Source organism: Larus michahellis, chromosome 8 (genome assembly GCF_964199755.1).
Source record: "Larus michahellis chromosome 8, bLarMic1.1, whole genome shotgun sequence".
Lineage (NCBI taxonomy): Eukaryota > Metazoa > Chordata > Aves > Charadriiformes > Laridae > Larus > Larus michahellis.
The window spans coordinates 26588661-26613058 of NC_133903.1; the positions used below are offsets into that span (position 1 = coordinate 26588661).

At 42.3% G+C, this 24398-nt stretch overlaps 1 protein-coding gene across 3 annotated transcripts in view; it reads left to right on the plus strand.

The window, feature by feature from the left end:
- Positions 1-24398, plus strand: part of MTA1 (metastasis associated 1) — an 88315-nt gene that overhangs the window by 60904 nt on the left and 3013 nt on the right. Inside the window, exons 12-19 of one of the 3 annotated variants that reach the window (XM_074597101.1) lie at positions 234-349; positions 1195-1346; positions 3033-3222; positions 3605-3694; positions 5517-5669; positions 6644-6679; positions 18087-18118; positions 21044-21195. In XM_074597101.1, the coding sequence (XP_074453202.1) occupies positions 234-349; positions 1195-1346; positions 3033-3222; positions 3605-3694; positions 5517-5669; positions 6644-6679; positions 18087-18118; positions 21044-21195 (921 nt within the window). Of the gene's footprint in view, positions 1-233; positions 350-1194; positions 1347-3032; positions 3223-3604; positions 3695-5516; positions 5670-6643; positions 6680-12782; positions 13447-18086; positions 18119-21043; positions 21196-24398 lie in introns of those variants that run through there. The other 2 variants (XM_074597102.1, XM_074597103.1) reach the window with 2 other exon arrangements.

The window sequence follows — 24398 nt, forward strand, 5'->3', positions numbered from 1 at the left end:
CTAACTATTATTATAGTTATTTTTATTATCAGCTTTATTTAGATATTATCAGAGACAGTGTGTTCATGGGAGCCTGATTACTGGTAAGTATAGCTTGTTCTGGAAGCCGCACTTGAACGAAATTTAAATCTTCAAACGTTTTGGGCCTTTTTTTTTTTTTTTTTTTTTAAAGTCACATAGGAAATGGCATGCCTTGATTAATGTTTGTCCTCCTTTTTGCTTTGTGTTTTAAGTAACAAGCCAAACCCCAACCAGATCAATGTAAATAATGTCAAACCAGGAGTGGTAAATGGTACTGGAGTACAGGCACAGAACGCGGGAGCAGGACGGGCCTGTGAAAGCTGTTATAGTAAGTGACATGCCAGTATGGCAGCTGTGCACAGAGAGCGCGAGTGTGTGGCAAACACTAAAGTAAAAGCTGTGTTGTGGTGGGGAGGTGGGAGAAAAGGCAGAATTTGACATAGCAGCATTAAGAAAAATGGGGTTGTTTTTTTGTTTTGGTTGTTTTTTATTTTTTTTATTTTTTCATTACTAGTGTTACATTGGTAAATATAATTATGAAATGCGTAAGGGGGAGTTAGAAAATGTCCTATGTAATTGTAGGTAGCTATTGAGCAAAGACTTTAATCACCAAGGTGTGACGTTGACAATTTTTTCATCGTTTTTCAGTAGATTTCAAAATAAGTGATATCTTTGTATGTGATCTGCCTATTATTAATATACTGAGTTCTAATAGTTGTCTTTCTTTATGGGGAGCCTTTAGAGATGCTCATGTCTAGCATTGTGTGAGAAGTCAAGTTACAGATTTATCTTATGTTCTTTAGTTGTAAAATTAATGTACGGGGAGTTCCTGAAGACAATCTCCCCTCCCTCTCTCATGCTCTGCAGAAATTGTTGTCTACCAGTCTTGCAAAATATGAGCTTTGTTTCATTGGCAGGAAATTTCTCCATCCTACTGGTTGTTTTTTCTGTTCATGTTTTAAAGAGGTTTTATGTGTGTAATCAATTTTGCTGAAATCACAAGTACGTGTGACAGTGGGGATGACCGCGAAGCCATCGTCAGGTTTCTAAGATCTGTTTGAGCTTTGCACTGTCTTTGCGTGTGTTTTCTTTTGTGATGGTTCTAAAGAGAATAAGCTCTGAAAAGTGATCCTGTTTGAGGATATATATAATTTCCACCTTTGTTATCTCTAGCCACACAGTCTTACCAGTGGTATTCTTGGGGTCCCCCTAACATGCAGTGTCGCCTCTGTGCATCCTGTTGGACCTACTGGAAGAAATATGGTGGCTTGAAAATGCCAACACGGTTAGATGGGGAGAGACCAGGACCAAACCGCAATAATTTGGTAGGTATCTTCAAAGCAGAGAGCTCTGTGTTCTTGCCTGGAAAGCTAGGTGCCATGATACCCAAATAATTGTTCACCGTTCTTAAATATTTAACGACTAAAAGAATGCCTTCGGCCTCCGTTGTTGGTCTTCGGTTTGGTATTTCATGTCTTGCAAAACCTGGCACATTAACTTTGGCTGTAAGTAATTTGTTGCCAAGTACTGCCCTGAGAAAAAAAACTAACATTTGTTTAGCAAACTAGCCATCAAATGCGTGGGATAACTTAATGAAGATGGAAAAAACTGAAATGCCAGCAAGTGTTTTGGGTATTCGGTTTCCACGATTTTTGCTGTAGGGGGAAGAGGACTTTTTTTCCATAAAGGAATTCATTATTTCCTGAAACCTGTTCCCTTTCCTAAGGCACATTCAACATTAGATACCCTGAATAGCTAGTGGCTTGTCACAGATCTCTTATCTTGTTTTTCTACTTCGTCCTTTTCTTTATTTTTTTAATTAATCCTCCTTCCTTTTGGATAGGTTTGAGTAAGCACTGTATGAGCTTCTTCTGTTTATTTTTTCCCCTTTTTATTTAAAAAAACAAAATTCTCAGAGTTTTTCTGAATTTGGTGGAAGTTCAGTCTGGAAGCATCATACATTGAGCTGGTTGTAAAAAGTAGCTGCATCACATGGACAGAAGGAAAGTGCTCACTGAACTTTGGTTGTAGATTAATTCCTTTCCTCTCTCCTAGGCTTTGCCATCATTCCCTTTCTATTCTATTCCTTTTGTCTAACCTCTGTCCTTTCCATGCTTCTCTTTGCCATCTGAAGCTGCCTAATAGCTGAGAAAACTGCCAGGTTTTATCAGCCTTATACCTCTTGTTTGTTAATTAAAAAGTATGTAAATAGTCAGAGAGGGGGAAGTCTTGTTCTCCCCGAACTGAAATTTCCTCCTATTTTCCAGCTGTGGGCAGGTTTGAGGTAGCAAAATACTACTTGCATTATTTTATTGGTTGACTTAATTGCTTTTCGTGAAGATACTGCTTTCTCTCTCTGTAGTAGATAAATGTCTCTCAGTATTGTTCTTTATTGTGAATATTGAACAACTCTGTAAATGCATTCATTGAGTTCAGAGTAAGAATTAAAACAGAAATTCTCGCAACTTTAAGACAAAACCATTCTTGCATGCTGCATGTTTGCTTTGGGAAGCGATTTGGTGATGTATGTTTTAGCCATGCATCTGCTCTGTGATTTTCCTCTCCCTCTTCCAAATGCTTTGTTACAAGGAGTTTGCGTTGTATATCCAGAGCAACTCTCAGCACCCAAAGTCTGAGAGTCCTTCTCTTGGCTCTGTAAGCACTAAATCACACATGATAGCACCAGGTAACTTCTTTAGGTCTGGCTTTTGGATCTCTACTTTAAAACTTGGGACAGCACAGAAATAAATAGTTTCCTGTGTAGAGAAAATGCTTACCTTCGTTTTATCCTTTGAAATATTTTGGAAGAAAATTCCAAATGTTGGTGGGTAAGATTTGGGAAAAGAGGAATAGCTGGGCTGAAAATATTTTCATCTGTAATACTGTTTCTGCTCTTACGTCTGGGAATCAGTAGTTGAAAGTGATTTTATATGATAGTCTTCCTCTTCTTTAAAACCTTACTTCCTAATAATTATTTTTTAGAAATCATATTTCTTTTCCTTTCTTTCTAGAGTCCTCATGGTGTGCCAGTACGAAACAGTGGGAGCCCCAAGTTTGCTATGAAGACACGACAAGCTTTCTATCTCCATACGACAAAACTGACAAGAATTGCCAGACGTTTATGTCGAGATATCTTGCGCCCTTGGCATGCTGCAAGACATCCTTACCTGCCTATTAACAGCGCGGCAATCAAAGCAGAATGTGAGTGGTGATGCAGCTGGGACCTACTTGCAAAGGAGCCCTTTGAAATTCCTGTCCTATAAAGTTTGTTGTGCAACTTGTCGCAACGCCCTCTTGCACGTAGTTAGTGGTTTCTTAAAATCTAGCTATACTTGGGCTGCTCTTCTAACTGATGGTAGGCTAGGCAAATAACTTTGAAAATTCATGAGTTTTTTTTTTTTAAATATTAATGTTTGCTATTACATTTCGCATTCTGTGTTTGTGTCCTGTTGCCAAGACATGCTTGCAACCTGTAAAATTCCTTTTGATTGGAAAGCTCTTTTCGGATACTTGAGTTACTCATTTAGTTTTGCTACAATACCTAAATGTCTTTACCCTCTAATTATTTTTCTTTATTTTACAGGCACAGCACGTTTACCTGAGGCATCAGAAAACCCATTGCTATTAAAGCAAGTGGTTCGAAAGCCTTTAGAAGCAGTACTCCGGTATTTAGGTATTAAGAACCCCAAAAACGCAAACCCCCAACCAAACAAAAAAACCCTACTAGCTAATTCTGCTAATCCATTTGGTTCTGGGTTTAGATGCTGGTTCTGGATCACCAAAAAAAAACGTGAAAACCTGCCCATGAATGTGTCCTTTTTCCTTTTCCTCCTTAATTTGGCAGGCCTGGTGGCACAGCAGTCCACTCTGGGCTCACAGAGATGTATCAGAAACTTTTTCAAGTGCAGGGAGGGTTGTAAGTGCTGTGGCCTTTGATGTATGTGGGGACAAGTTACCTTCTGCTAACGGAGGCATGAACATAATGTTGTGGGAACAATTGATCAGTCCACTGTTCCAGTTTTTGGGCTGTCTGGAGGCTGTTCCTACAGTTGGGTGCTCCAAGAAGCCTCTCGGGTTTAGGGCGGCACTGTGTTCCACAGCTTGTGAATCAGTTGCTCGCTGTTCTGTGCTTGAGCTAGACAAGGGGACTGTATTTCCATTCTTTACTTTCTTCTTGGGTTTTAGTTTGGGTGGTTTGTTATGTTTTTTTTTTTAAAAAAAAGGTTTTCTTGAGGACTTGGGCCTCATGAGCTGATCTGTGGTGGAGTACTGAGTAGCTCTGTACAGGATGGTGTAAGTCGTAGGTGCTGGAAGAGGCCAGCTACGTGACACGCCAGCTCTGACTAGAAATGAATGCAAAATCATTTTCCCTGGTGTTGCTGGTTGCTAGAGATACCCTGAAGACACGTCTCAGGTTATTACTGCAGTCTAACCACAGAAGGGTAGCTTGGACAGTGGTACTTGGAAGGCTTCCAGATTAACAAGGAAATTGATTGCCTTTTTCCTCTGCTGAGAAACACTGGAGTTGATTTGATGTTTCTTTGAAAGCTTTTGTTGATTAAATATTGTGAGGCTCAGGGTTTATTAAATATTTACTGCTTCTCTGTTGAGTGTTGTACTTCTACTGTGTACTAATGAGATACACAGATTGAGAAACCTTTGGATATGTATAGTGCAACCAAATAAATAAGGGCAGAAGCTTTGCTGTTGGATAAAATCTTACTTTTAATGTTTGTACAGTAGGTTTTGAGATTTCATTAGCACAGTGTCAGGGTCTCCATTTGACTGTTGGGCTGGGAGAAGAGACTGAAAGTAATGGAGGGAGGCTGATGGACTGGTGGGGATGTATTTTTGGAGATGTTGGGCTCAGTGTACTTCAAGCTCTATGTTAACTTGGCTGTTGGGCCTGCGAGAGAAAAACTCAGTTGAAGCTCCCATTTTGTGTTGCTTGTAACTTCCTCAAAATTTTTTTCAGTTGAACAGTGTGTGCTTGATCATCTCTGCCTCAGCCAGAATTTTGAATTCAGAGTCTCTGTGTATTCTTTCTGGTGGTGCTTTGATTCCTCATTTGTTTGGCCAGTTTTTTACAAACCTTGCAAAACTGGCGGAGTTGTAATTTCCACAGAGTTTAAGGTGGTTGCATGACTGCCCAAAGATGGCTTTTAATACAGAGCAGCCCCCAGATGATCTCAAATTGTCAGAGAGTAGTGTTTTGGAAATAGACAAAGTGCTTTTGTTATCAACTCTTATTTTAGGATAATATGTTACAGTGCATATTACGACATAGGTTTTAACATCTTCAGTAGAGGTGAATTCCTAAATATACTTAAAATGCTTTATATCAATAGCAATCATCAGTCAAAATTATTGACTGAGATCATTTGTCTATAAGGGGAGGTATACCTGGTCACCTTGGAAATTTGCAGGTTGTTTTCAGATTTATAATTCCAGTATCTTCACTAATTAAAAATTCACTAATTGCTGTTTCACAACAGAGTCTCATCCATGTCCTCCGAAACCAGATCCTGCAAAGAGCTTGTCCAGTTCTCTCAACAATCTGACTCCTGCTAAGTTTACGCCTGTTATTAATAATGGGTCCCCAACTATCCTGGGAAAAAGAAGTTACGAACAACACAATGGAATGGATGGTAAATATTTTTCTGCAAAATATATCATCTGTATAGGCTTTTTATTCTGTCTTTTCAGTATACAAGGAGATTTTTTAAAATATAGCCCTTTATATAAATTCAGAGTTTCTTATTCTTGGGGGGTGGCGTTAATTTTTTCCGTTTGTAAAAGCTGCTTGTCCTATTTCTCCTTCTGGGTGTTGTGACATGGGGTGTGTACCGGGTGGCCCCTTTAATTTTTAAATGACTAATATGAAGAAAACCTTCATAACTTTTCCCAGTGATGTTTTGTTTTTCTTTGGAGGTTTACAGCTTTTTTTTTTTTTAGCCCTTTTTTTTTTTTTAAGATAGCAGCTGGGCAGTTCCCAGGTGGCTTAGTAATGTGGGGATCACCTGGCTTTCAGCAATGCTACCAGAGGCTCCATGCCGTTGAGGGAGGCAGATGTCTCAGATCTAGCATGGCATAAACCCGCTCCTGCCTTGAGCAGAACCAGAGCATTCGCTTTTGTTGGACCTGTCACTGAGCCACTCTGTGCAGTGGCGTTTTTGGGCTTCATCTCCTCAAGAATAAAAGGCAAGGGGAAGGTGTTTGGAGTGGGAGATAGACGCAGGATGTTCCTGGCACAGACTCCAGGGCTCTATTCAGAAGAGTTGGTCTTGCCTGAGAGTGTTGGGGAAGAGCAAATGCAGTCTTTTTCTCAGACGAGGATAAAAGGGTCTGGTCAAATGGTCTTAACGGGAGTGAGAACACGGAGGGTAGCTCTCCTTAGCAGGGGAAACGAACAGTTGGTTTAACGGTGACTCTGAGCAGGGAGGGAGATACAGAAAATCTTTCTTATTTTTTTACCTTTAATTTTAACTTTATGTATGGCTTAAATATACAAACATTTGATATCTTATTGTTTGTGGTTTAACATTAAGAACTTTTAAAACTGCTGCTGTTCAGGTTGCTGATGTGATGTTTTTCTCTTTTCTGTTCACTTGTGCTCTATCAGGCAACATGAAGAAGCGCCTGTTGATGCCTAGCAGGGGTAAGACCTTGAAGCTGCGCTCAGCTTATGCTAGGAGAGCAATTTTTAGTTTCATCTGCTGGCTTGTCTCTGTGCTTTGTGGCTATTGAGTCTGTGTGCACCTTCTGTGTTGATGTCTGAGTGTTCCTTGGGTAACCATTTCCACCCATGGTTATGCTGCTCACCTTCCAGGCTTTTCACATGCAGGTGACGAGTTGTACAACCGTACTGAAGACATGAAGTGCCATGTTCAGAATTGTTTACTAACTCCTCAAGTTGAGGATGTGATGGTTGATTTTGAAACTAGTTGGTGTTTCACTGTTTGGCTCTTAAGAAATCAAAAGTTTCATGCGTCCTGAACTCCTTTAAATTCACTTCAGCCAAAAGAAATAGAAGACAGTATTCACATCGGGTCCCAAGTTCAAGCCTCTGTATTTTCCACTGTGAGTAGACAGTCTCACCGATGAGCAACTGTCTGCGCGTTCCCTACTTGCAGTAGAAACGGTTTTCAAAATTTCCACAGGTTAAAAATCAATCTCTTCTGACTACTGAATAGACCCCAGAAGCTTTAGTTGGTGATAATGCAGGAAACATACAGGTGATGTCACTTAAACAAATTCAACAGAACAGACCAATTTTGAATAGTTAGTATATAAAAATGTCATTGTGAGACAGGCAAACGCAAAACCTTAAGCTTACATGGTTAGGGTGAAATGGCCCACACTGCATGCCCTGATGTCACGCGTTGTGTTTAATGGCCTGAGACAGTGGACGACTGTTATAAATATGTTTACATGCATGCGTATGTAAGTGCATGCGCAGAATACAAGAAGAATGAAGACAGTGATTGTTCTGCTCTCTTTAGGAATTTATACCTTGGTATGGCGTTGCTGAGTTTTTAATGTGCTTTTTAGCTTTTGTGTTTTGGGAAGAATAACAAAACCCTGCTTCTTCAGTCAGTTTGGCTTCCTGGGAAGCTTTGTGCAGTAATGGGGGGATGTAGATGCGGAGTAGCTCGCTTAATTTCCACGGCTCCTAGTGACTACCTGCTTATGGGCATTCCTTCTGCTCCCCGCTACGTGTCCTCATCAGCAAGGGGACTGCTGAGTCACTCAGCAGATGACACACTTCTGAAGCTTGGAGATGTTGTGTCCCAAAGGAGGGAAGTGGAAGAAGAACTGACCCTTCCCTCATCTCTGTGTAGAGCACTGGATTTGATCACCTGAGACCATTTACTTACTCAAAATGAACTTGTTTTGGTGTTTTAGAACATCTATCTGCTAGAATACGTATTTGATTAGGCATATTTCAGTCATAACTGTTGCTGGAGCAGATTGCAAAAAGAAGACTTCGGTGAGGTACCAGTTTGGGCTGCTCAGAATACGTGTTTCTCTGAAGCTGACGTGCATCGTTGTGCTGGGGCTGGCTCTCACCAAGCGCCTGCTGCTGCTTTATCTGCTGGTTCTCTTCTCAGCCAGCCCCTGAAACACTTGGTGTAGTATTTGCTCCTATAACTGTGAGGTAGCGGAGTACGATTCAGTCCCGGAATCTGTTTACCTGCTGGAGTAGTGAGTGGTAACTGGATATTCTTGTGAGCAGTTCAGCTTAAACTTGTTGGTTGAGATTTATTTGTGAATGGAAGATGTTTGTCAGGCTACAATTTCAACATCTGGAATATTTTCTGACCGTGGGTTGCTGGAAGCTTTGCCGAGACACAGAGGAAAGGGAGACACCTGCAATGAAACAAGGTTTAAAGAACTTGGATCAAGATCTACTGGGGATAGGGAAACAGATGGTGGAAGTTCGGTGGATCCATTTCTGGCCTGAAGACACTTTGTGTGCCAGTGCCACTTAGCACTGGTTCCCAGTTGCCTTGCATGTGAGCTGTGGTAAGCTTTGCTGGCTCTAGGCATGGCTAATGCCAGTTTCCTGTGCCATGCCAGAACTGGGAACATGGTGTTGAGGCTTCTCCTTGGCTCTGAATTGAGTCATCCAGGCTTATTAGTGGTAGGAAGGGAGAGGAGGAGGTCAGAGGAGAGGAAGAGCACAAGTTGGAAGCGTTGTGAAGAAGAGAGGCATGGCAGCGAGAGCGATGAAGCCTTGTGACCAGAATTAAGGAGCCAATGAGTTAGTAAAAAAGGACTGAAATAAACCTATCTACCAGAATGGCTGGTTTTTTTAATTATAACTGACCTAAAATAAAAGAAAAAGATTAATAAGAGTAAAACTGAATTGTTATAACCAGTCACATTCTTCATTTACATGGTTCCTATAGATACTATGGGAAGTTGTGGGCATTTTGTTGTTTTTGTTTTTCCTCTCCCCTTAGTGATACATGGTGGCACGCTGGCTGGTTTAGGTCAGGTCTACTGCAAAGAAAAGCTAGTGTTAAGACGACTGCACGGAGAGGCTGAAAGTATTCTTTCTGCACAACTTGAGGTGCGGGAGGACGCTTTGTCCACCAATGTTGAAAGTTTTCAAGGAGATGTTAACCTAATGCAATGTTAGGTGAATTATCCAGGGTTTTTTGTGCCTCCTGCTGATGTGCTGTGTTGGTGGTACCTGGGAGATATCTTATGGTTTGGACAGGTCACTGTGTCAAAGTCTCTCTAAAGCATTAAGATCCATGTTTATACGTATATATTGGTCAGGTTTCTAAGGCATTTAAATTCCCATGGCACGTGCTGCCTTTGTTGAGAATTAGACTGTTTAACACTGCTGAAAATTGAACTGCTCGTGTAGGTTTTTGGGTGTTCTTCAGGCAGCTCTGCTGGAGGATTTTCATCTGAGGCTCTACCACCCCTTGGTATTTAGGATGAGGGGTGGTCAGCAGTTAAAATTCAGCCCTCAGAAAAGCTCATCAGTGAAGTGCTTTGATGAACGTTTCTGCATAAATGGAAACACAATTCCTAAATGTGCCCAAACGACGCCTGAGGGGTTGGAGCTGGGAGACCACCTAGTCTGTGGGCGGATGCTGGTTGATCAGGTTGGACTCTGTGTGGAGAGAGGTAGTAATGGGAAGTAAGGAAAGGCTGTGAAAAGGGGAACCTTGGCCGTGAGAGATCAAGGAGGAAAAGAAAAGGAGGCTGCTGTTGGTGTGCTGGGGGCAGAACTAGTTAAAACTAATTATGTGTATGTTGGAAATTGCTGAACTTGGAGTACTTCAGATTTTTTCCTTTGGAATTCCGTTGTTTGTTTGTTTTTTCTCTGGCTGCTGTAACTCCACCGAAGTATCTTTAACTTTTCTTTTTCTGAATCATCCCTGCTTAAGCCTGGAGAGCTGAACTTTTTCAAGCTTTGCGTATGATTTGTCTGGTCGGGCATCTGGAATTTCAGCTGGTGCTTGAATTCCAAGAACAGGAGGATATTCTTAATCTCATCTCTCCTCACTACCTCCGCTCTGTTTTATAAGAAGGGTGTAGTCCTTCCACCTATTTTGTTTTCCTCTTTTCTAAATTACATTGGAGGCATCATTAGGCATACAGTGCCCTTCCCAGCTCTCCCTCAGATTAGCATGGACAAATTCCTGCAGAATCCTGTTTTTGGAGCATGAAAAGTATATGGAATCTCATAAGTTGTTGAATACAGTGAGGTGTTAAAAAATGATTAGTTTATTGCTTTTTCATTAGTGTCCTGGAGCTTGGCTGACAATATTTGCCATGAAACTTCCTGTAGAGAGATCGAGACGATGTTTTATGTTCTGGACCCTGTTTGCTTTTCTCCTTACAGCTCTCCAGTATGGGATCGATGAGATACTTGTCTATGCAAATCCCTGCTGGGGGAAGGGCGGGAGCATTGTTAGATTTTTATTTTTTTTCCTCGCTCTTTTACACCGTGTTAGCTTTCATCTGATCAAATTTGTTTTTTCAGGGTCATCACATGCACTCTAAAATTGGCAGAAAGAGAGAAAACATGAATGAGTAGCTGAAATAAAGGGAAGGCTTTTCCCAGCAACAAACTTGCATTGATAAAATGGTAGGGGATCGAATGCTGAAAATTGGAGAGGGTTTATAGAAGAGCCATGAAAACGGTGAAGGGACTGGAAAACACACTGCATAATGGAAAATGCTTTTATCAAAGTGGAAGTTGTAGATGTTTGTCTCTGCTGACAGGAGCAGCAGAAGTGCAATAATAGAGGGCTTTTTAGTCTAGCTGGGAATGGAATAATGAGCTGCAGTAGCCAGAAGGTACAGTAGAAAATCTTTGGCTGGAAATAAGCTGCACATTTTTGAGTGAGGTTAATTAACTATTGGAATACCTTGCGTCTGCTACTGGGGATTTCTAAACCAGAATGGAATGTCGATCTAATTTAACGTGTTCTGGTTCATTGTTTCTCACCTTTTGGGGAAACGTGAATGAAATCCTAGAACTGGAAGCATTCATCAGCCTAGCATGGCATTAGTTCAATTATCAAGAGATGGGCATGGAAGTGGAAATACTGCTCTTGATCAAAAAACAGCTATCAAGGTGGGAATATAAGGAAGTTCTCTAGCGTCAGCCATGTAGGTGACCAGACTTACCTCTGAGGTTTTTTTTCTGTCTGACTTAGGCCTTGCAGAAAATTTGGGCTTACCTATATGCATAAATTGCATTAAAATTCTGCCTTTATCAGCAGTGGCCCTGGCTGCCCTTCCAAAGTTGAGGATAACCAGCCAAAGGAAATCTGCCCATCCAGGAATGTCTGTAAACAGCAGGGAGTATTGGTCCTTAATGAATAATGTCATACATGGGGTACTGTGGAAAAGTCCTGGCTTTAGCTGTTGATATCCAAACCAGTGTAATGCTGACTAGCGTCAAGAAGGAAAACGTTCAGTGCTTCTTAAAGGAATGACTGTTTCTGGCCAGCGGCAGCACAGCTGAGAAGAACAACAAGTTGCTTGAGAGGCTTTTTGGAGACCCCAAGAATCATGTGCCTGTGCAACTTCCTTGCTTTAGATTCTGTGCCAATAGTACAGATTATTTTTGGGAATTGTACGTAGGATTTTGTTTTCAGATGTTAAGTGAAACTTTTTTCACTTGCCTTCAGCTTAGCCCTGACACTCTGATGACTTTCTTCTGGTGTTATGAAGAAAGATCTGGAAATGAAATCGGGCGATGGACATTATGCTCTATGGATCAACTAGTGAAAGCCATTTCCTTTATGAAGGATGGTATGGAGTCAGATGCAAACGTTGATTGTGGGTGAGGAGAGTGTGTGTCCCAGGGCAGTGGTAGGGAGCAGGTGTAATTACTATGAGAGGAAACAAATGCTTAACAACGCAAGGGCAGAATTCCAAATGCCCCTGAGAGTACAAAGCCCGAACTTGCAATTAAGTGGAATCTACGTGTGATACATGTCATATACGTTTCTCTGTGTGTGTGTATATATATATGTTTATGTATATGATACGTAATACTCCCAGTTCCAAGAACAGTGAATAATTCATTGACTTCTAGTTTACGTAGTTTGGATCAGCAAACCCTAAAGCAGTGAGGTGCATGGTTTTGTTGCCTCTTTTTTCTTTTTTTTTTTTTTAACCATTTAGTGTGTTACAGCCAGACCAGAATACACCGTGATGCTCTTTCGGGAATGCGAGTGGATAGTATTTATTGACTCGACACCAAGATAGATAGCAGCTCCATTCTCGACGCATTTGTCCAAGGGTAGCTACTGACACATTGTAGTTGGATGTCACTGCCCAGAAAGGGTTAGTTGGGTCCTTAAAGTGCTCTTAGCAGAAGGTACAGCTTTGCATGAACAAACACATTGTCTGTGAGGTCCTGTGAAGCAAATGAATGTGAACTGTTAGACCGAGCATTTTAGGAAGTACCGTCCAAATCCAACAAGGTTAATGTGCAGGAGTTAGTGGAAGGAGGAAGGGTAACGAACCACTACTCAATCATACAAAATTCAAGCTCCTCTTTGTGGAATCTCTCATTTGGAGTTACTGTTTGTTTAATGTTGTCTTGGGTTTATCTGTCCAACAGAGAACTGTGATCACTTCTGTGTTTCATTACAACCAAAACAGTCTGTGTTTCTGTATTTGTTGCATGGGGCTGGGCTACTGTATTCTGAACTATGTGAATCTTTCCTTTTTTTTAACCTTAAATCTTTTTTTTCCTTTTCCTCTGCCAATCTTGGTAGGAACTTACTTAGGTAAGTAAATTGCAATTTTAACATTGTTCTTATGTCCAACAGAATTTTAAGAAAATAGTAGTCTAGGTGGTGTTTGGTACAATTGATGCTCTGTCCTGCTTGTTGTACTTGCATTCCTGAAAGTTTGATTTTTAGAAGGTGGACACTCAATCTGTGCGCAGCATTAACACGGTCTTGGCAGTTTAAGAAAAACACGGGTATTAAAGCATTCTTATAAGCTTGCAAAAACTGTGTGTGTGTATTTGTCAACACACAGGGACTACTTCAAGTGAACCAGTAATTTGGAAGTTAAATTCCTTGTTCATCAAGCCTCATTCATGCATGCATTTTTATATTTTTTTTTTCTAGCTTGCTCACAAATGTGGTACTGTTGATGTTGTTGTTACTGCTGGGAAGGATGGAATCCCAGGAGGAGGGTTACTTTTGGAAAAGGAAAATGCGTATGAAGAGTGTACGGGTTTTTGAAAGCAATGTATTTTAGTATAGTAAACCTGTGGAAGTGTGTGTTGAATTCTCTATGTTCCTTGTGACTGAAGACGTGCTTATGAATGTTACTGCATATTGCATGTTCCGCATGATACTCCTCTTTGGTAAACAGAAGTTAAAAACAAAATACCATCTGTGACTTAATGGCTTGATGTCCTCATTGGTTAAAAAAAAAAAAAGAAAGAAAAGATGTATTATGTTAACATGAGATGAAGGACCCATATCTTTGTGTGTGGTGGATATGCTGAAGACTGGAGTTAGTAAGTTTGAGTAAATATAAATTTAACAACTCCCAATTTACTTCCAGTGTCTGGAAGCTGGGCTACTCTTCCTCCTTGGTACAGACTTGTGCCAGACTGTGATCTCAGTATAGAGGCAATGGTGTGCGTGTTCAGGCATGGAAAAGCACTGGAAGATTTCTACCCAAGTAGAAAAGTGGCCACGGTTGGTGCTTATTCTGCAGCTTCTCGATGTTTGCTGTAGTGACTTCACAGAAATATCCTTGCACTCCAGTCTGTGTTGGGCGCGCTGCTGAGGGTTTAGGCTCTCCAGCTTCTCGAAATGGCAGCTGTGTACTGTGTGGAGTTGGCAAAAAAGCAGGCCAAATATCTGAGGTGGGAGTAATTTTTGAATCCTGCCATCCAGATGCCGAGGACCTCTCGCTTGGACTGGCGGGGACTGGGACTGGACCAGCCAAGAGCGTGCGCGACTACTCTCGGGCTTCCAGTGGGACCAGATCTGCTGGTTTTGGTTTGCTTCCCATCGGGAAATTAGATTCCCCCACTCCACTTTGTGTTGTGCCGACTATTCCCGGCTCCCGCAGCACGCTCTTGGGGTGCTTGCTCTAGTTGCTGCAGGAAGTTTGGGTGTTCTCTCATTTTAGATTTAACAACATCTGAAAGCATTAGATTCAAATGCTGAGAGATTGTTGGAAAAGAAACAGGTTGATTGATCCCCCCCCCCATCCCCGAAAGATAAAGCTGCCAAGTAACAGTAGTAACAGACTTGAAATTGCTGTTTGTGATAGTCCTTCGCCACCTGCGGTTTTTTTTTTTTTTGCATGGAAGTTTATTCCCCTGCAGCTTTGATACCTGGAGAATGAAAAGATCATTAGGGCATAGTAACCTGCTGTGTCTGGTTTTGAGCCAAAATCTCCGTAATTAATGGTCTGAAGTTGCAGCAGGGGAGGTTTAGGTTAGATATTAGGAAGAATTACTTTACTGAAAGAGTGGTCAGGCCCTGGAACAGCCTGCCCAGGGAGGTGGTTGAGTCGCCATCCCTAGAGGTGTTTAGGAAACGTCTAGATGTGGCACTTCAGGGCGTGCTCTAGTGGCAGAGATTGTAGGGGTTTGGTTGGACTCGATGATCTCAAAGGTCCCTTCCAACCATGAAGATTCTATGTTTCTATGATAAATTGTGCTTGTGCTTGAGGAACAGTTCAGAGGTCTCTGTCGCTATGTTTTGGGGAGTTGAGGCGTGCTTTCGGGGTGTCAGTCTCTGTACTGGGGTTAGTTGTTTTGTTGCCATTTTGGTAACAACGTAGAATCGTCTGTGGCAAAGGACATCCATGCTTAATCTGTAGCTATACCTTTAGTTTACCCTGTCTGCATTTTATCCTCTGGGACTTCCTCTCTATTTCAGTGTCTAGAGGAGACTTTGGCAGGAGAAATCGAATGGCAGAGATTTTATAGGGCTCTGGGTTTTTTCAGTGCTATGGAAAAAAAAAAATAATTTAGTCTTGAGTTTTCAGAATATATTTCTATTTCTTTGGCTGCAGAAGAGTGGAAGATCTGCTTAGATTCATCACTGTAGACCTTTACAGCTTTTAAAGGTTTGTGGTTTTAAAGGTTTGGTCACCTCCTTTTTTTGTTTGGTTTTTTTTTTTTTTTCCTTATTTGGAGGAGTTTAGTGTTGTTTCTGATGCGGAGCTATGGAAATTTAAGCAGTTTGACCTTCGATGTCATCGAAAGGAATATACACACTTTCTATCCTGTGGCTTCTCTAGACATTCCTCCATAAAATAAAGATGTTTTTTTTCCCTGTAGAGGAGCTGTCAGAACCTTGGTGGGTTTTGCTCCTGGTTTATATTTGTATGCTGCCCTACTTTTTTTAAACCGCTTGTGGATGCGTGCGTGTGGGGAAGTCTCTCTCAAACCTTGATCTGTGCTAATGGAGCAAGGACCTTGGGGAGGACTAAGTTTCCTATGGTGAGTTACTTGTCACTCCTTATCCGTGAGGATATCCAAGACGGAGGATTGGCTTAGTTCGTAGAGGTGCCTGTCTCGCAGACCTCATCTCTCGCACAGAAGCCACCAAATACTTTTGGGTGAGAATCCAATGTTTCCAGTACAGATGCATCCTGTTGACTTGACAGCTGTTCTGCAGTGGGTTACAGATGTTACGTGCTCTCTCTCCATCTCTTTGGTGACCCTGCTGGGTAAAAGTTGCTCGTTTAATAGCAGTGCTTCAGCTGCACGTACTTCTAATGTGATTTTTATTGCAAACCGAAGCTAGTCTTTTTAGCGTCTGTTTTCATTTTTTCAAACTCTAGTCTGAAAAGTGTGACTAAAAAATTCACAGATAAGATTAATGTGCAAATTGATACCTTATTACTGTGATAGCAATAGTATAAATTGTATTGAAACTGTACCTTTGTTTTGTGTCCCATTTTACTGGGGCAAAAAGTTGTCATGGGCAGCTTTATTCTAGAAGTTCCAGCCTTAGGGGGTGAGGTGTGTCCCCGTTTTTATCACTGCTGCTTTGCGGTTCGAGGGCTCTGAAGCTTTGGGGCTCAGAGCTTCTGCTCCATTTGTGTCAGTCTCAACATCTCTTCTCACTGCGGAATATTCCAGATTAATTCTGGTGCTTGGGAATAGCGCTGTGGTGTATCCAGCAACAGCCGTCGCAGCATCCACGTATCGGCTGCTGCTGTAGGCCAGGCTTTTCTGGCATCAAGGATGTTCTTAGTACAAGAAAAGAAACGATCTGGAGTGTGGTTGAAATGAAATGTGTGGCTCCAGTCCAGGGACTCGCATCAGTTGATTTACATCTCTCAGAGCTCCTGTGAATGGAGAAAATGTTATCTTTCTGTTACGGGAGAGGGAAGAAAAAGCGAGTGCTGGAGTTTAGCTCTGAAGCCAAGAGATTCGGGTTGCGTCCTGCTGGCTGTGCTGTTTCCCAGCATCCGTGGAGCTCTTTGTCCATCCATCTCCAGCGGCTGCTCACAGCTGTGTTTTGGATGCAATTGCTGCTCCCATGTAAAAAGGAACGATTATGTGGCGCCTACATTGCCTTTCTCAACATCCAAAGGTTGTTACTGGTCCTCTTACTCGGTGCCTGGTACATCTGTTCTACAGATTTGATGGAAATCTTTCTGGCAACTATTTCTTCATCCCTGTGGATACTTAAGCTCAAAAATCCTGCAAAAATTGAAACTGTGTGTCTTCATCTTCCAAGTAGCTAACAGCATGCATCTACCCAGAGTGGAAAATACACTTGGTACAAACTGCTGATTTTAGCGTGGTGTCGTGATACTCGATTCTCAGAAAATGTCCCCCCCTGTTCCGCCTTCCTCCCTCCCGATACGTCGCGGTGCCATGCGTTTCCTGGCACACTTGCTGTGAGTACATTGTCTTTGGTTTTACCAAGGAGAACCTCAAGGAATCTGTTGGGAGTGCGGGACCGCGAGCTGTAAAAATTCATTTTTGCTGGATTCTTTAGAAAGCTTCGCTGTTTCCTCACAGCTTAAATGGTTAGCAATGGGAAGTTTCCAAAGTCAAGCTGGGAAGCTTGCTGTAAATGTGAAAGCAGGATTCATACTGAGAACTTCTGTAGCCAGCGACAGCGTTTGCTGATGCCTGTCTGGTAGGACCTGTTGGATTTGATGTCCTGACATTCTGTTTCTCAGCCAGGAGGGGCTGAGAAAGATGGTTTGGTGCACTGATGTTAATGAAATGGTGTTTTCTGGCAGCGTCCATCTTAGAAAACTAAACGGTGTTACCAGAAAGGTTTATCGGGTCTTCTAGTCCATTCCGTGCCGTACCCTGCTGCCTTGTAGCAATGCGTCGTTCCCTTATATCTCAAGACCTTTGTGTGTCCTACAAGGTCTCATGTATGTAAAGTACAGTTCAGAACATATGATAGGGTATCTGATGGGATTGCAAATGAGCTAGGAAAACCAAGCCATTGTACTCGGTGCTGTCCCTGGGGAAGGGCTTTGCGTGATAGCTGGGGTCACGGTGCTCTGTGACTGATGGAGCTACTGCTACGCCTGTGGAAGTCTTTACTGGTGGTAGGTTCAGCAGATACAGCCTGTTTGCTCACAGCTTGCAGCTAACATCTGAGCTGAAGGGTTCCCTGGGGATCCAAGGATGATAGGAAAGTTTTTATTTGTCGCTGTCTTGACAGCGTGTGATACCTTCTGCTTTATCCTTCTTGATGTCGGTAAATTCCTCCAAAACTCAAACAGAATGCCAAATTTTTCCCAAGACTTGAGGAAAACCTCAGATCAGAAAGAGGAGGTGTACTTTTAGCGGTAGTTTGAAGAAAGGTGTGAGTAAACAGAGAAAAGACTGAGCAAAAGGAACGTGTTTTTAACCTGGGGGCTCTGCTCTTCAAACCGTGTTGGTAAGGGAGCTCTTTCCTCAGTTACCTTTCACGGAGGGGAGAAGTTAGTTTGGTAGACAACTCTTGTTTTAGCAAAACAACACAGTTGCGATCATAGCTGCGTGTGTTTTGATTTTGTACTTTTTTCTGTCTTGGAAAAGCAATGGTCTTACCAGCTCTATTCTCTTTCCTGTTTGTTAGGTCTGCCTAACCACGGACAAACCAGACAAATGGTAAGAGAATGTTCATTTAACCAAAACAGGGAAAAGAAGAATTATTAATCCGCGCTAGATAGAACACCCCATTAAACCCTAGTGTTTCACTTCCGTCTTTGCTGTTTGCAGCTGGTCATACTTCCCAATTCATTGAAAAGTTTAAAAAAAAAAAAAAAAGAATTATTTTAGGGCATATGAAACATTGAAGTGGTTAAATACAATTTAAAGCTTGAATCTGTCTGTCTGTATATAAATGAGATTCTGTTTTGAATGGAACATTTTGTTTCAGCTCATACAGAAACTGAGTGGCTGTTTATAGCAAAGTTCTGGGATGTGTTTCTAGGTGGAACGTGTCTCACTGAAGGAGGAAGGTTTAAATGATGGAAGGGTTTGTTTGGAAAACAGTTTCTTTTTATTATTGTTTTTAGGAAGTCGGTGTGCGAGTTGTCTGCTGAGAATGCTTGGGTTTTATGTTTTTTGTTGTTTTTTTTTCTTTTTTTGAGTCCAAATGATTGCTAGCCTTTCATCCATTATGCTGAGTTTTATCAGAGGACAGAAGCAAATAGCCAGTCTGATTGATGCGTCTCTGGCAAAAGGCTTTCTCATGAAATTCACCTCCGTGTGCAGAGGCTGTGCATCACTTTCCCTCCTTACGCATGGCTTATGGGAAACTCATGGGAGAGAACTGCAAGCATATTTATTTCCCCCCCCCCCCCCAAAAAATGATCTTCTGGTCTTGATAAAAGCGGAGCTTGCCTCATTAGGTGAACTGCCACGATGTCTTAGTGTCAGTAGAGTCACTGCCATGGGTCAATCAGCAGCAGGTATGAACAACGGTCACTGAACGGTGATCACAAGCATTATTAAATCTAATAACGTTGTCGGATAGTGCGCAGCATCACGAAGGGTAGGCTATAACTTGAGCATGCTAGTCTGCTTGTAATAATGAAGCATTCATTTGGTTTGTTACTCGAGCATCTGATACAAGCGGGGAAATTGTATTCCTCCATGAATTCAGCTTCATTTCTTGTCACTGAGAAGACTGGCTACTTGTTTGTGTCTGCTGTATAAACCAACTCAGTGCAGTGGGAGAAATCTGTGATGACCTAACACTTTTTAGGTGTTTTAGGGTGAAACCCCCGAACTGCCTTGATTTCTGGTTGCTTGATAAGGTGTGCTGCTGAACTCAAAATTAAAGGTCCACGTTTCAGGATGTACCATTTGAAAGAGATTGCGCTGTGCAGGTAGAGAAAAGGCAACCCTGAAGCACAGAGGTGCCCCTTCTAGGTATTTCCAAGAACTTTCTCCGGAGTTGTTCCGCGTATGTAGCACATGCGGAGAAAATGGCCTTTGCAACACTAATGAAAGAATTTTCTTGGAGAAATCTAGAGGAGGTAAAAAAACAAAACCAAAACATCCACAACCCAACAGAAGAGCTTTTCATTTGCAATCTTTTCCTTAATAAACCTCAAATACAAAAGCAATTCTTGAAGTATTTCAGTGGTGTGCTGCGGTGCCGAAGTTGTCTTGTATAACATGGAGCTGGGCAACTAAGAAATCAAATCGTTATTGCACTTGTATATAACAGCTTTAGAGAGTTTAGGATTTTAAAAGGTGGGCTTTTGTTTGCTTAGCTCTAAAGCCCTAATTTGTTACAAGAAGCAGATCTTGCTAGCACAGTTGAGTAAGGCTGGTCAAAAAAAAAAAGTCATCAATCATTTTTGGTTTTCTCCTCAGACAAAAATGCAATAGCCTGAGGGTTTTGTTGGTTTTTGTTTTTTTTTTTTCTTAGTTGCCAGACTGAAGTCTTCCTTTTCTGAGTCAAAGTGTTAAAATTTGGTTGAGCTTTTGCCATAAACACTGACACTTAAGGACTTGAGTGCCTCATGTGTCCATCTTTTCCTTGTGAGGTGGATCTCCCAGGCCAGACATCCCTCACGTACACCCTCAGCTTGTCATTTTGTGGGCAGAAGGAGAAGCCTTGGTGCACCTGGGGAGATGGCCTGGCCTTGGAGGATGGCCTGTGAAATACCAGAATTACATTTCTACTGGGATCTTTCCTGACCAGCTTTAATTTATTAGTATGACATTTCCTGGGCCCTGATTTTGCATCTTTCCTGACTTGTCCAGCGTTACCGATTTCAGTGGGATTTATCAATGTGCTAATCAGCAGGAAGAGGGGCAGCAGAACTGGACTTCAAATGATCAAGGACAGCTGCGTTTGAGAAGCTTAATCCTTTGCTCCCTTGCATCTGCACCTCTCTTAATAACAGCTCGTGTTTTTCCAGTGGAGTGGAAGGGGGCTACTGTGGGTCCGGAAAATTATACCTGTGGGCGATTCGCAAAGCAAATGTATTGTGTGTGGGAAATCTGTGGTGTTAAATGCTAAAAGGATTTTAGGATAAAAGCTGCTAAGCTTTGTAGTTCTAGATTTGTTTTCAACAACATATTTAATACATCATTAAATATTAACCTTCCTGGAGCAAAAAGGATACGGGTAAGTTTGGCGCCCCAGAATAACTGTAAATTCTGATTTTTTTATTTGATTTGCTGTGTAGCTAGATTTCCTTCCCTGAAATCAATAGAGTTGTTCTAGATTTATGGTGGTAGCTGAAATCTAATTCTTCTGCTCAATCTTTCAAACTTGATGTCATCTTTCAGACACAAGCAACAGATGATTGGTAATGCCTTACATTTATTATCTGTCCTGTTGCTGGAGTATTGCTGTCCTATGCTATATTAAAGGTGCCTAGCTTCTACTGCTTGTGGACAATTGCTTTTATGTGAATTCTGTGTTCAGTCATGGGCAAGAGGGGAAATATTTATCATAAACTCTCAACAACCGATAAAAAAACTTTAATTCTCTTTTCCTTTGAGTGCTCATTACATGCTACTGCAGGTTAGTTGCAGTCCATAATTGTACTTTTTTATGTATCATGTTAGGGACCAAGCCGAAACTTGCTGCTCAATGGGAAATCATACCCAACAAAAGTCCGATTAATTCGTGGTGGATCCATGCCTCCAGTGAAAAGGAGGAGGATGAACTGGATTGATGCACCAGACGATGTTTTTTACATGGCCACTGAAGAAACCAGGTAGGAAACTTGATCTTTCAGAGGATTTAAGGGGAGCTCTTTGGCTTTGTGTTCCTTGTGGGTGCTGCAGCTGATTTTGTGGTTAGATGGATCTGTTGCTACGAACTACATGGCGAGACCACTGCCGGTGTTGAGGTAGGTAAAAGGCTGTGACGTACCTAATCATGTCTGATTATCCTAATTGTGTGCTTGCATTCCAAAGAAAGCAGATTCTTCTTCTTCCAGAGCAGTTCATGAAAGAGATGGGCAATAAGGGCAGGAAGACTGAGGTAGGGAGTTCACCTGGTTTAGACCCATAAATGCCTTTGGAGGTCTCACTGCAGTGCCTCAGTAACAGCGTAGGGCCTTCTGGTGCACGGGTGATGCTGAGGAACAGAACCTCCTATACATAAAGCTCTGCGCGCTGAAGTCTATTGTATTACCTACCTCTCAGAACATTTCCTCGGGTGTCTGAGTGCTGAAACCCGCAAGTGACACAGAGGGTTTCCAGGGGCTGAGTTGCCTTTGGTGGTTTATATTTGCCAGTAGTAGTGATGAGATTGCGCTCTGCAGTGTCCGTCTTCCTCTGGTGGAACTGCATCTTGCTAGTCCTTGTTAGTCTGCCCACAGGATAAAAATAGTTAAAGAAACTTTCCTTGCATGAGTTTCACTTTGAACGCTGTTTACAGGCTGCTGACAAGAGTGGTAGAAGCTGTGTGGCCTGATCACTAAAGCAAAGCTTTGGGGTGCGTATTCCCAGGACTGTGGTGTTATTCCTAGGAAGGGAAGAGTGCTCCTGGGTGTGGTGAGAAAGGTAAAGACATATGCTTGTATGGTTTTCTCCCAAGAACTTCATGGCTCTCTTCCCGGGTAGCCTCGAAGAAGGTCAGAGCAAAGCCGCAGCCCTTCTTTTCAGCCCTCCTTGCAAGTAGAGATGCTCTCTGGCTGTTGCCTATGTCTGAAGCCTGGAGTTATCAATGCTTCCACTATCAGAGCCCTGACAGGCAGAGAAGCACTTAACCTTTCCCTCCAGTACCTAGCAGAGATGGACATGGGACTTACTGGATGTCTGAGCCTTACAAGTGACCAAGGAGGTCAGGAGTTTTGAGTACTTCGTCTCTTCTGCTACTACTAAATTTGGCGCTACTCTGAGTATTCATTTCTTCAACACGAAGTGCATAGTCAGAGCCCTGACATCCCCAACCTCCTCCTCAGCCTGCCAAGCATTTCCAGTGCCAAGTGACTATTCTGCGGGCCTCGTATCACAGATGGGCTTTGTAGACAAGCTGAGGCTGGTTAACATTCAAGTTAATAACCAGTGATATCTTGGATCATCAGATTTCAGTGCAGGAAACCCTCCTCCCCGCCATTAGAACTCAGAAGAAACATGAAATTAATTTCTCTGTTGGGCTTGTTCCTATGGACGGCTCTAATGCAGTTGTGCATTTCCCACCAGCTCATATCTTCACCTTGTCTTTCCCTTTTCCTTTTCTGTTCCTGCGAGGTGCTGTGAAAGCAAGCAGTAGGGTCCCGTATATAATTGCAACTAAACTGAGAGAAGTGTTTAATTTTCAGGGGAAGCAGTTTCCTTCTTCCTGTTGTCATCTTACTGTGGTAAAGAGGTACTGGGATCCTGCTGCAGACCTGTAGTTTTGGCAAATTCACATGGATGCAGGGTCTACGGTTTCTAATTCAGTCCTTAGATGCTCAAGGCTTATTTCATAATTGTAATCCATAATATTTCATAATTGTAATTCATAATTTCACAATGTATTTCATAATTGATGAAATACAAAACACTTCTTGACATCTTTATCGTCCAACCCACAAGAAATACTGCAGGTCCGTGGTAGTAATGTCTCAGTGCTAGTAGGAGGTCCTGCCCTTTGATCTGTACAGAACAGAGAAAACATTCATCAAGTGTGATGTTGGTCGTGAGAGCAATTTACTGGAAATCGGCTGCTCGTGCAGAACCACTGACCGAGGCAGGAAAGATCAGTCCCACAGCAACCAGCGCATCTCTAATGCCGAAATCGTAGCGCAGTGATAGACATCAGCTCAGTAAGACCTTATCTCTTCCATTTAAAAAAAAAAAAAAGAAAAGAAAGAGCGGGGTTCTTTGTCTGACAGCCTTGCTGCTTAGCTGGCTGATGAGTGCTGAAAGGCGATGTTTGGCAGCCTGCTGAAAAGCAGGGGGGCCTGAGCGACGTAGCATTGTAAGCGGCACGGGTTTTCTGTCGGGTGTTTCACCTCTAACTTTTCCCTGAACCATCTGCTGCATTCCGCTGCCGAGAATGTAAGGCTTGTTTGTGAGCTCTGAAACAATTTGAGCTTTGTGTTGGCTCCCATCTAGCAGCAATATCTGCATATCATCCTCCAGCTGAGGGTCAGCCTGCGTTTTCAGGCACAGAAAGTAGGTTTCCCTAAAGTTTCACGTACCTTCCCCCTCCTTCCCCCCCTTTTTGTGTGGCACCGTCGAGAACGGTGCTAGAAAACTGGCTAGCTTTGAGGGAACAGTTGGAAAAGTTGGTCGATTGAAAGGAATAAGTTTCTGAATTCAAGCCTCACAGCGAGGAGCTCGGCATTTATAATTTATGCAAGCGGAGGCAGCAAGTGACCTGATCAGAATCTAGAACTGCTACGGGACGTGTTTTCTGATGGCGGCGTGTCTAATCGAGCACATGCGGATACTGTAAGAAGCTCCCTGGGGGAAAAGTAGATCAACTTCAGCTAAAAAAGTCTTGGAAAAACTCAAGATTACTTTTTTTTTCCTCTTTACCCCCCACCATTTTTCCACCCCCTTCTCTCCTCTTCCCACCCTGTGCCCTTTCAACTTGAGAAGGTGCTGGAGAAATGGGGACGCTGAGCAGACAAAAGACATGTGTCTGTCTGTGGGAGCTCTGTGTCAGCGGGGGAAAAAAGCAAGCGAAGAGATGAGCGAATCTCGCCAGAGCTGGTTGAAAATCTTCAGCTGAAGTTGTTGATTTGTCAGTGCTGATGGTGGGGAGGGTAAATATTGGGGGGGGGGGGGGCAGGGGAGTGTTTTTGACCAGTTTCTTCTACGAATACGCATTGTGTCTCATCGTCTCCTTTTTTCCTTCCTTCCTTTCTCTCCTTCCACTTTCTTCTTTCTTTCTTTTTTCAATGAAAAATTTGACCCCAACAATGTTGAATAACCAAAAAAGTAAAAATTATCTTTGGGAGACAGATGGTTGAGTTGTGGA